Source organism: Choloepus didactylus, chromosome 7 (assembly GCF_015220235.1).
Source record: "Choloepus didactylus isolate mChoDid1 chromosome 7, mChoDid1.pri, whole genome shotgun sequence".
Classification (NCBI taxonomy): domain Eukaryota; kingdom Metazoa; phylum Chordata; class Mammalia; order Pilosa; family Megalonychidae; genus Choloepus; species Choloepus didactylus.
In genome coordinates this window covers 74,076,725-74,089,479 of record NC_051313.1, presented here as the reverse complement: position 1 = coordinate 74,089,479, position 12,755 = coordinate 74,076,725, and the positions used below count along the sequence as shown (strand labels likewise).

The 12,755-nt window shown below is 32.8% G+C and overlaps 2 protein-coding genes across 2 annotated transcripts in view; one reads left to right on the top strand and one right to left on the bottom strand.

Annotated features, from left to right (window-relative positions):
- IRAK1BP1 (interleukin 1 receptor associated kinase 1 binding protein 1) overlaps positions 1–4,632 on the top strand; it is a 109,371-nt gene extending 104,739 nt beyond the window's left edge. Inside the window, exon 6 of the mRNA XM_037843593.1 lies at positions 3,832–4,632. The gene's annotated coding sequence lies outside the window, so the exon portion shown is untranslated. The remainder of the gene's footprint in view (positions 1–3,831) is intronic.
- Positions 2,688–12,755, bottom strand: part of LOC119539802 (pleckstrin homology domain interacting protein) — a 143,627-nt gene continuing 133,559 nt past the window's right edge. Inside the window, exons 39-40 of the mRNA XM_037843590.1 lie at positions 12,118–12,315; positions 2,688–8,105 (exon numbers count right to left, since the gene is read on the bottom strand). Coding sequence (XP_037699518.1) covers positions 7,471–8,105; positions 12,118–12,315 — 833 coding nt within the window. The 3' untranslated portion in view covers positions 2,688–7,470. The remainder of the gene's footprint in view (positions 8,106–12,117; positions 12,316–12,755) is intronic.

Sequence of the window (12,755 nt, the reverse complement as noted above, 5' to 3'; positions counted from 1 at the left end):
TAAATCATCTCTGAAAATGCATTAGATTTTCCAAGATTGCATCCTAAATTTAGAAAATAAAAATTTCTGGTTTTGAGATTTCCCAGAGGGCCCTTGAAAATCACCCTTTAGTACTTTTTATTACTAGCAAACCTTTCAACTCTACTCATAATTTATACTGATATAGTAATGTATTGTAACAACAATCAAAAATCACTTTTCTGACAATTCAGATAATCTATCATTTATTACAACAATCAGGCCAGAGACACAAGAAATTTAGCTTGCCTGGAAACTATAAATTAAACGGCTAATTTTATTTAGGGACTAAATAACAAAGCCAAGGTTGAGCCACTTGTATAGAGCACAGTGTGAATTAAATTAAATCTTGCAGATTTAGTCTATTTTTTTATTTTACAAATAAAGAAATGACTTTGCTGGGATTCCTCTACTTTATTGGCATGAATAAAAATAAAAGTCCTGTTTCCCAACTGTGTGGTTTCTATACACTATGTCCCCCAGAAAAAGCTATATTCTTTAATGCAATCTTGTGAGGGCAGATTGATTAATCTTTTTGATTAGGGTGTGACCTCCTGATTGAATGTTTCCATGGAGATTTGACACCACCCATTCAGGATAGGTCTTGATTAGTTTATTGGAATCCTTTAAAGGGAGCTCTCACAGAAAGCAGAGAGAGGAAAGCACTCCAGGATATGCTAAACCAGGATACACAGACGTTAAGAGCTTGGAAGCTGACAGAACTGTTTACTGATGCTTTGAGATGCTAGCCCAGTTTGCTCAGGAGGAGCTGAGAGACATTTTGGAAATGCCGTTGAGAGCTAATGCTTGGAGATGCAGACAGGAGGACATTTGGAGATGATAAACTAAGAGATGCTAGCCCAGAGTTTTCTCTGGAGAAACTAAGCAAGGACCCCCAGATGGTTAGATGCACAGGAGCTGAAGAAGCTAAGAGACAAGCCCAGAGACATTTTGGAGAATGCCATTTTGAAACGCAACCTGCAAATAGCAGACGCCAGCCATGTGCCTTCCCACCTGACACAGGTGTTCTGGATGCCTGTGAAGGTATCTTCTTGTTATGCCTTAGTTTGAACACTTTCATGACCTTAGAACTGTAAATTTGTAAACAAATAAACCCCCTTTATAAAAGTCAATCCATTTCTAGTATTTTGTATAACGGCAGCATTAGCAAACTAGAACACCCACTATGGTAGACTGAGTTATGGACTCTAGAAAAAAAACATGTTCTTAATCTGCGTGCTGTGGGTGTGACTCCACTGTAAATAAGACATCTTGAAGATGCTATTTTTAGTTAAGGTGTGGCCCAACTGAATGAGAGTGGGTCTTACTCTGGATTACTGGAGGCCTTATAAAGAGAAGACCAAGAAGTGAAAGAAAGGAGGTGTTGCCATGTGACAGGAAAACCAAAGAACTCCAGGACTGCAAGCAGCCAGCACCAGAATGCTATTGATTCTGGGGAGAAAGCATCAAATCCATAAGTTTCTATTTTTTAAACTAACTCGCTGTGTGAAATTTGTGATAGAAATTCAGACAAATTAAGAAATCAACTCTGAGTCCAGTTCTTTCCAATACAGTGTACTGTTGACATGTCTAGCTAAGTAGGCAGAAAAGTACTTCATTGAATCCTTTCCACCATTCTTTTCCCAGACAAAAACACAGAGAAGTCAATACACGGTAAATCTGTTAAGTGCAGAGAGATTACAAATACAAGAAACTGGTCTTGTGCTTTGGTCTTTAACCTTATTTTTCTTAAGTACTGGGGAAACTTAGCCTAGAACTTGATGCTGATGTTATTACAAAACAAACCTGTCAACAGTTGCTGCTGAAAATGAGTTTTTCTCGGATTTAAGAATATACTAGGAATTAGCAGTAGCATACTTCAGAAGAAAAGGCACCTGCAAATGTTTACCTGCTTTCAACAACTTAGAAAACTTATTTTAAACAAAGTCATTTAAACAAAACTTCTTAGGAGAAATAATTACTTCGCATAATCACAAACCATCTACCCTACATGCTACTTTTGAATACTTATTATAGCCTTATGTACTCATATCAAATTATTCTTTACACTAAAACATATTCTTTGGAGGTCAATAAAAACTCATGCCAATCTGAATGAATTCCTAGGAAAACAGCAATAGCTTTACAAACCTTATTATCTGTACAACTACTTATTAATAAGCAAACTTGTATCTTTTCTCTATTTTTCTCCAGAAATTTCACTTCACATATTTGGAAAAAATACTTTACCAAGTGTTTCTTTGAAGTATATACTCTTTATAGAAATAATCTGAATATCTGAGGATTTATCACCCAGAATAGATTTACACACAGTAAACAAATCAATAAATGTTTTATTAAGTGTATGTAGTAAAAAGGCAGATAACTTTTTTTTAACCTTCAGTCACTTTGCAATTCAACTGCATTAGGTTACCCCAAATCTTTAAATTGCCTAATTAACCTTTTGCTAAATAAACAGGCAGAGAATTGTAAACTCTAATGAATCAGCATTTACTGGCAATGGTGTCTATCCTACAACTGCTTTGGTAAAGTTCTATCAAATGCTAAAGGCTTGTGAAAATTACATATGGAGAGCTGTGTGTGTGTGTGTGTGTGTCTCTGTGTGTGTTTTAAAAAGGCAGATAAATCATGAGGCTCTACAAAATAGCTTAGAAAAACAAGTTTTCTATTTATTTAAAAATAAGTTTGTAGTTACTACATTGCAGGGACAGGAATTCTTACACATACATTCTAGTTTGTATAAAAGGATTCAAAGAATTATGCATCAAAACTAACATAGAAAGTGTCCACATAACAGTAAAGAAATGTCCAATCAATATGTACAAAAAGAAAGGGCACTGCTATCCATCCTGCTGTGAGACTGCCATTTAGAACACGATATACCAGGTTTCTGGGAGGAAAAAATCTCAATAAAGCTAAATAATTTCTTTTTAAACTCTGTGTTACTTCTTACATACAACAGATTTGCTTGTGTTTAACATTGTTTTCTGTACAAAATACGTATAATTTTAATTTGAAAATGTGTCAGTTTAAACATTTACCCTCTAGGTCAGTTACTTTTTAAAAATTGAGCTACATTCTACACATCTAAATATCATGTGACAGGATTAAACAGTTTTCTAAAAGATCTTTAATAAGACCCGTCTTCTTGCAGTTTTAATATTTTAATATGGTCCAAAAATGTAACTTCATGTTTTGTCTCATTTTATAGTTTATCATTGTGATAAATCAACACACACAACCTTAAAATTAACCAGCATGTGTATACATATGCCTTATATGCATGTACCTATATATCATCTTGAACCTATTCTTAGTTCCTCAAATGTAGAAACTCATAGCCATCCACGATTATATATTTGGTTTGTGCCATATAAGGTTAATTTCCTGATGATTTTATCTGCATTAAAAAAGTACTTGAACACAGAGCTATCAAAACTAAATATATTTATAGCTCATAATATTTTCTATCCATTGCTTTATCGCAGTGTGTACAAGTTTCATCTCTAGAGCGCCAAAAGTAGTACTAACAGTCTTCTGACCCAATTTGACCTCTTCCTGGGTATTCTACTAAATGACTTTTCATTTGGAGTGTTTAACTCATTAGAATTAATTTTCTTAGTATATGTAATAGTTTTAGTCCAAATCATTTGGAAATTTAGGGAATTGGGGAGAAGTGGAAAGAGGAAAGCAAGGAAAAGGTGTATTTTCCCAATTGTAATAGGAAATTCTTATCTGAATAAAAAAAACAAAAAACAAAAAAACAGTGCTCAACCTTTTTTTTTTTTTTAGGTATGGGGGTAATCCAGCGAACATACTTCACCTATTGAGACTTAAAATCATGTATCTCCTATATGTAAGAAGAACATGTTAGCCCTTTGATCACTCAAGTATCATGGTCCTTTCTACCTACTCAAAAATTTCAGGTCAACAAAAAAATTCAAAATATCAGTTTTTTATTAGATCAAAAACTCAAAATCAAAATTGCTTCCAGCTGACATCTGAGATGTATATATATAGGCATGTCTGTATAAAATGGAATGTCAGAATTAAAAGTAAATGCTGTTAACTGGAGGAGCCAATTTATATTACAAATGTTATTAAAAACACACAAATGTGACATCACAGAAGCTAAAAATGTTATTTGAATACATTTGTTCAAATGTCTGACTAATCTATCGCACTGCAGACAAGGAATAGTTCTAGATGTTAGCATACATGTTGCCTGATGGTCTTTTTGCCTATCAATGTATATTATGTAATTCATTTCCAAGTAATACTAAATCCAGCCAATCCCACATCTCAAGCTAATTACATTTAAGGAGGAAGACAGTGGTATAATAATGCCATAAAATAGTCTTGAAATTTGTGGTGAAGTTATGGAATAAAACAACAGAAACAAGACCAACAGATCTTTAGTTTATAAATATATGCAGAAAATAGTCCCACACCACAATTTCAGATTGCAAAGGATAAAATTTTATGAAGCCATATATCTACTGCTCAGGATTGTGAGATAATTAGCCTGTATGTTTAAACTGCTAATCTGCAACATTTATAATTTGAATAAGAATCATGTGGAATGTGAAAATGTTGGAGAAGGGAGGGAGGGAAAAAGAATATTAGTGTTGGGTACTTAAAATTAATTACATAGATCGATTTACACTTTCCATGCATGTAAGTTATATTATGGAAATTTCAATAAACTTGAATTATTTTTATTGCTCACCTAAGACAACAGCAAACATTTCCTTTATGATGTATAAACAGAACATACATGGTGTCACTGTCTCAATAGAGGATACTTTTCCAAGGAAAAAAAAACAGAAGAAAACAAAAATATGGTCATGACTTAAATCTCAACTCAAATTTTGCAATTTATAGAAGCTCAATTATAAAAATATAAAATCTAAATATATCTGGTAATATTAATACATTGTTAAGTGTTTCAATTACAAAGAATCTGTTCCAAGTCATTTTTGCTTTACTAAGCAAGTGTCTAATAATGTCCACAAAAGGTCATAAATATACAGTATCTTTAAAACAGGAATAATACATTTACCTGTTGCAGTAAGATGTTAAATACTCATCTTTTTGCTCAAGGGTTAGAACTAATACATACACCGTACTCAAGGTATGATATTTCACTCTATGACTGTGCACGCTCTTCCTTTTTCTGTACACACCTTAAAACTGTTTTTTTTTTTTTTCCAAAGGTGGGTTTGATATTGTCTGCTATTTTTCTGACACAATGCAGATAACATCAGGAAATTACATATTTCAAACAGATTGCCTTTTCAAAAGCAATGAATTATTTTAATGACTTAAATTTCAAACATACACACTTTATTTTCAATGGTGTAACTGACTTGCTTTACTATACAACCAAGTCATCCATTTCTGCATTATGAAGAGTTTAACTACTGAATTTCAATTATACAGTTAAATATATTTGTTAGAAAAAAATAAATATACAAAAACCTGAAAGTTTTGAAATTATTTTTCAACTGCAAAATCACAGCAATCCAGTCAAGATCTGGAAAATGGTTTACTTAATTTTACTGGAGGATTTCTGTACAAATTTAATTACAAACAATCTAAAAAGCCCAAATACATCACTTCCCATTCTTCTTCAAGACAGTTAAATGACAGCTAACATTTATCCTTACCAGAAATAAGTAAAGAAATAATTACGTAATGTATTTAGCCAAGGTTCAATTTGAAGACTTTTTCTACATCAGGGTCATGCTGATACATACTTGTACCATCCTCACTTTTTAAAAACGTAGTATCTGAAAATTTTGGTTACATTTTTGTACCATACCAGTCCTCAGAAAATCCTTTCTTTAAACTTTTTTTAAAGGACAATAATTTTTAAACAATAGAAATGGTATTTATGTTGGTTTTTAAGGTATAAAATAACTAAATGTACCATAAACAAATAAATAACTGCTTTCCTTTTCCATAACAGTACATATAGCAATACATTCTCCTAAGTCATATAGTTATCATTTACAATAGACAACTTACTTTTACTAATGATGCAAAAAATAATAGAATACAAGGCACAATCATTAAATGGAATTTTTCTTTAGGGTGTATATGGACATACCAGCGTGATAAGGAGACCATAAAAAGTGCAGAAAAACACAATGTGCAATGAGACCACTGTATAAAACATGATTGCATAAAAAGTGATTTGGCCTATTTTTAACCTTTAATAATTGAAAATAACCAATCTTCCCCTTAAAATTAAACTATAAAGTATGACATTTTAAAATTATTTTTATTCTAGTGCTATCTAAAAAATCCTGAAAAAAGAATTTATACCTGGGTAATAGTATATGTGTTTGTATATATATTTAATTATACCCATTTATCAATATATACACATACACACACACAAATTTCTTTGTAAGTCAGTTTAGCCTATTAGATATGTCTAAGGTTTAGAAATGACATTAATCCAGATCAACAAGTAAACATGAAATCCCACACCTTTTTCCTGTATTTTCCTTGAATCCTTTAACCACTTAAACATTTTCTTTAAAACATCTCTGTCAAAGGACCCACCAGTGCATTATTTTCTATTAGTACCAAAAAAAAGATACATCTCAGCATAACTCTTTAGAACAATATATAGCCTTTTCCAATATTGAAAATTGTATGCTGTCCTGACAGTCAAAACAGGCTTTCCACTGCACTGATTCTCAGTCTTTGGCACAATAAACAGAGATTGAGTGATTGACATAAGAATCAAGGTCTGAAAAATTAGACAGTCAAATGTTTTCCAATGTGGATATGTTTCCTTTTTATCAGTACATTTTCTCTTAAGTTTGGCAGAAATGGAATAAAGCAAAAACTTCCTCTAGATTCTTTGTAGATGAAAATTCTATAATTAAAATTAAAAATTTTAGGGTATCAAATGTTGGAAATTTTACATTTCTTTACCGGAAACACAATTCTTAATTTACTGCTACTCTGTAATATCTTTCTTCCTAGGGGCACGACTTCTGTATCAATAGAAACGTACCTTGCATGGTCAAAAAATAAACATTCACCTTAACATGAAATGCTCTATCACTAGGAATATTATGCTCCTTAAGAGTGTAGCAGAACTGTCTTTCCCATAAACAAATCAGGAATTCATGCTAGGTCCTCAATTTCTCTTGTTTCAAACAGTGAACAAAATGAATATTGAAATGCATAACCTATCTAAGGGCAATAAATAGCAAACATTTAAAATATATATATATATTTATATATATATTCATTCAAAGAAGTGAAGTGTCCTGTAAGTCTGTTTTTTGCAAATCAAACCATAACATTCCCCTAATCCACCATAGCAGCAAGGAAGCAGAAGCCTTAGTTCTCCATATTCCTTAACTGTACCTCCTTTATAGATTTTAAAATAAAATATTCTGGTACAAGTTACCAACCAATTAAATTAGCTTTTGCTTTTTCAGTTAACTTTCGGACTCGTCCTCTACTAGAAGTTCCAAAAGTCAAAGATGTGTCTTCAAACAACAGCTGCCTCTGCTCTTCCTCGGAGTCATCCTCATTATAGAAAGCCGTCCTTCGACCTTGGTTTCTAGTTCTCATGTGGGGTTCAGAACCTTTAAGTTCTTCAAACTCTTCTTCCTCATCCATAGGGTCATCTGTCTTTTTTCGGTTACTCCTCCTTAGCATTTTAACACTTGTAGGAACCATGAGATCTGAGTCTAGTTTTTGTGTTTTCATCTTCCTTTTGGGTTTTCTGCCTCCACGACTCTTTTTCTTTAACAAATCTTCCTTTACAATAGTAGTTTCAGAAAGAAAACTGCATGTCGAAGAAGGAACCACTTCATCTCTGATGAGATGCACATTATTTTGCTCTGAATTTTCTGTTTTTATGTACTGTAGCTTTTTGGGCTTTCTGCCCCTTTTCTTGTGTATAACTTCACCATTATTGTTATTAACTTCTACCTTAGGTTTTCTTCCAGGTCCCCTCTTTACAAGTTTGGATGGCTGCCCTCCATGGCCATTTACTTGGATGCTTCCTGGTATAAGAGCATTGTTCTTACAGTCTGATAAAAGGAGATAACAACACACTTAATACATGGAATTGATTTTTGTTTGACAAACTAGTCAGTAAGGCCACTGCTATATTTATGTGCAAAGACTAATCCTAATCTTTTACTAAAATGAAGAAAAGAACCTAGAAAAAACAAAGAGTTCAATAATATTTTATTTTCTAACTAAAACTCACAGAGGAGAAAGAACCCTAATAATGTCATCAATGACTTTAACATAATGAGGGAAGTGAGTTTCAGAACAAGTGACCTAAGTTAATACCATAAATTAATGATAGAGCTGGGATTAGCCAAGGTTTCTTACTCTTACCAGCTTTACTATCTATTCTAATGTATGCACATTTTTCCATTACACAAAATGCTCTCATTTATTTTGTATAGAGCTGAACAAATATAAAACATTTTATTGCTTACTTCATTAAACACAGAATTTTTTTCATTCCTACCTCAGAACAGCTCAAGTATGGAAAATAATCTTAGTGTAAAATTCATGACCTTTTAATTTGGTGTTCTGAATAAATTTATCATCTCCCCTATATTCCTTGAATCATTTTACCTATGAGAGGAGGAGGAATAAGGGATAATCAAGACTGGAATGATTCTAACTCTTAACTGGTCCCCTTCTTCCGGATGTGAGGATAATTTTTCTGGTATTAGATAATAGTTTTTATAGTCTAAATATTTCCTTGCATTTCCCAAAAGCACAAATTAGGATTTCCCAATCTTCCTATGCAAGAAGTTTGGGAGTACTTTTCCTGGAATAATTTTTATCAGTTACTCTCTATAAAAACTACCACAACTTTGAAATTTTTCATATAGCCTAACTATAAGAATGTAAGTTATGCTTGGTCAAGGGCTGTTATTGAAACTGCTGAAAGAGCATTAAAAAAGACAACTAAATGACAGTTTTTCTTCTCAGGCCCTTTTTGAAACAGCCCTATCTCCTTATGTAACTGAATGGCAAATAATTGATTTAATAATCATAAGGAATACTGATTGCATGAATCAATCAAAACCACTGTGAGCCTCCATTAATATCCCATTGTAACAAACTCCATGATAAATACCCATTAGGCTTAATAAGCAAGACTCTTCATAGAGTCATTTGAGCTCAAACTCCAAATCTGTAGGATCTGGAGATCTGGAGATCATGCTGACCTGCCTTTCAGTGGTAGGAAAAAAAAATACTATGATCCTTTCCAATGAAGAAAAATGATAACACACAAGCACTATCACTAACCCCCCTTTCTTTCTCCAAGATACTGAAGCTTTTTTTTTTTTGGTTGATGAGTGATTTGCAATGCAGTATTTTAAAAGGAAATTCAGAAAGAGATGGAAATTGCTTTTAAAGAGAATGCTTCTTCAAAATGGCATTTTTTTGTCATGACTTTTAAGCACACTACTTTGAATATTATGAAGAAAGAATGGTCAAGAATCTCACCATTTCAAAGGTTAGAGCCAGTAGCAGACTGAGAAGGCAAAGCCCTTATTTCCTGACTCCCTCAGTGTAAATGACTATTTTTCAGATAAGTAGCTTTCTATAACTATAGAGGGGCAGGGGAAAAATGAGCATGTGTATCTACATAAATCAGTTAAATATTTTCTACACAACAATTACATTAAAATCCCTGAGGATCCTGTATTTCTTTTACCTGCTTTAAAACTACTAACAAGGGTTCTCACTATCAAGTCTATGTACCCACTAAAATTTCCATAGGTGGGCTTCAAGGACTCCATGAACCTTTTGAAATAATAGAAAATTTTGTGTGGATAAAATGCCATTTTTTAGGGAAAGAACTAAGGCTTTCATCAATTTTACAAAGACATATACAACCTAAAAAGGTTAAGAACTAATGCGCTCTTAAAAAGGAATTCAGCAAACTTAGGGACTAACTATGAGTAGTTACTGAGTACTTCAGATGTAGCTACGCAACTAAGGAACTGAATTTTTAATTAAATTAAACTTAAATTTAAGTACTGAAGCAGTCTAAGTTTTAAAATATTGGTTATATTATTGAAATGATAATATTTTGGACATAATGGGGTAAATCAAATATACTACTAAAATTAATCTTACCTCTGTGCTTATTGGATGTGGCCACTAAAAAACTGAAAATTACATATGTGGCTTACATTATATTTCTAACAGCATTGCTCTTGACTCTAATATTTTTACTGAGGTGCCAATATTTATGTAATAAACCACCATTAATGAATTATTTAATAGCTAACAATCATATTTCTATCCTGTACTGGTACTCGAGTATTTCTAATACTCAAAAATTTAAATCACATTGGCTATGGGACATCCCCCTATCATAATACTAGACCTATACTAACAAGTCACTATACATTTGTTTTCTCTAGGATTCAGGAGTGACAGAAGAAAAGCCAATATAATATTCAAAACGCTGAATTCCATTCAGAAAGGAAACTAATAGAGAAATGTGAAAGACTCATTTTATAAAGTCATTTCTTTATTCACTTATCATCTACTATATTTCAAATAAAGGTGATTAAAAAATGAGAAAAGACAGAAGCTCAGGATCTACTGAAGGTGGAGACATGTTAAAAAAAAAAAAATAGTTCTATCAACATTATAAGTACCATGAAAGGTAATGAACAAGGTGTTCTGAGGACATCAAGAAGGAAATGCTTGATTATGTTTAAAGACCCCAAAAGATGGTTTCCTTCAGATGACATCTGAAATGAGACTGGAAAGGTAACAGACCAATTAAAACAGGAGGAAAAAGGCACTCTAAAAAAAAAAAGAGGGCAAAGATTTTCAGAGACTATAAGTGGTTTAGGATGGCTACGACCCACAAGGAAGAAGGTAAAGCTGTAAAGTAAGGCAAGAGCCAAAGTAATGAAGAGTCTTGCATATTATGCAAAAAACAACTAGATTCCCTATTTGATACAAAGGCAGGGAAAGAATTTTAGTTCTATGTATATGCACATGTGTTAAAGAGAAATGATCAGAAAGAAAAGTACTTGGCTGCAATGTAGAGAATGGACTGAGTGAGGAAGAGTTGAGAACAGAGACAGGGAGACCAATTAGGGAACTAAAATGACAGTCCAGGCAGGAAATTATGTAAGCCTGAATTAAGACTATGGAAGTGAGAATGGAGAGGAGGGAATGGATTTATGAGATGTCACGGAGGCAGATATGACAGAAAGTAGACTACTGAATAATGAGGATGCAGAGGAAAAGGACAGGATGACTTTTCTGACTTAAAGCTTATAGAAGTGGGTAGATCTCAATGCCTCTGACTAAGCTAAGATGAGACATTCCAGAAGAGAAATTGAATTTTAAATGGGGTTTCTAGGAGAACACTGCAGTAGAAATGCTTTATAAACATCTGGAAGCCATGATATGAGAATGCTTATTCTTGGGCTGTCTGCTGCCAAGAAGCCACAATTCTCTTACTGTGTCATATGGTATATTTTATCAGTCACTTCCTCCATTTTCAAACATAAATCCTCTAAAATGAAAATCTGTGGATCAAGGAATTTGGAGGCATAACTGTAAGGGGTCAAAAGATGCATACTAGACTGGAGACGTGCGTGGAGATAATCCAGATGAATTATTATTTAGTAAATTCAGTGTGTTGTACTTTGCGCTATATTAATAAAAACTTTTCTAGAAAAGTGAAAATGCTACACTGGGTTACTAAATCCAATTCGATTTCAACTTTGAGGATATACTTTTTTTAGGTTTTGTAATAAAAAAGTTATTTAGTTTATTTCATTAAAAGCCTTTAATCCTAGAATGTTTTTATTTTCATATAACATGCTTTTCTCATCTTTTTATATTTAATGACAATACAGTCTGCTTTTGGCACAGAGCTGCAATTAATAAAAGAACATCTAACTAAATTTGTCAACTAAAACATAATGTGTGATTTTTTAAATGGGCAACCTGAAAAGTGTGTATAAATGCTAACTCCAATGAAAGCACCATTTTTAAGAGGGATCTATTGTATCTCGAAAGATACAAACACTTTACCTTGCTCAATGACAGTTGATGACTTTGAAAGCATTGATGCCTTTGAAAGAACAGATGACTTCACTTTACGTTTGACTGGCTTTTCCTTTTCCACATTTTCTTTTGCAGAATTATTCCTAATGCCATGACTAAAATTAGATTGACCAGGACTTGAAAGAGTATTCAAGGTTTTGGAATGTTTCATAGAATTCTCCAGTACTGTAACAAAATACACACAAAAGATAAAAAGCTAAGAGGTACTGAATCTAAAAATATGCAAGTTTGGAATTGCTTCTAATAGTGAGTCCTTGAATTAGCCAAAAGGGCAAAACCTGGGGGATGCTTAAAACTTCCTTATGAAATAGACTTTCAAACAGGAAGGAGGCATATACAACTAGAAATTCATAATAGTTTTGGCCCTTCAGAATCTATCCAGGTATTTCAAGATTATGAAGGCAAGTCTTGGCAAACTGCTAGCAAGTTTGGGTACAGGAATTGAATTCAGGCAGTCTGCATCAGAGGTGCCATTATTCTACATTGCTATTCCTAAACCTCAATTTTCATTTTCTTATTAAAACCAAATTTCGTTTTAAAAAGGCAAAAATAATAGAACACAGAAATTAACAATGTATGCTTGAATTTACCAAAACCCAGTACAT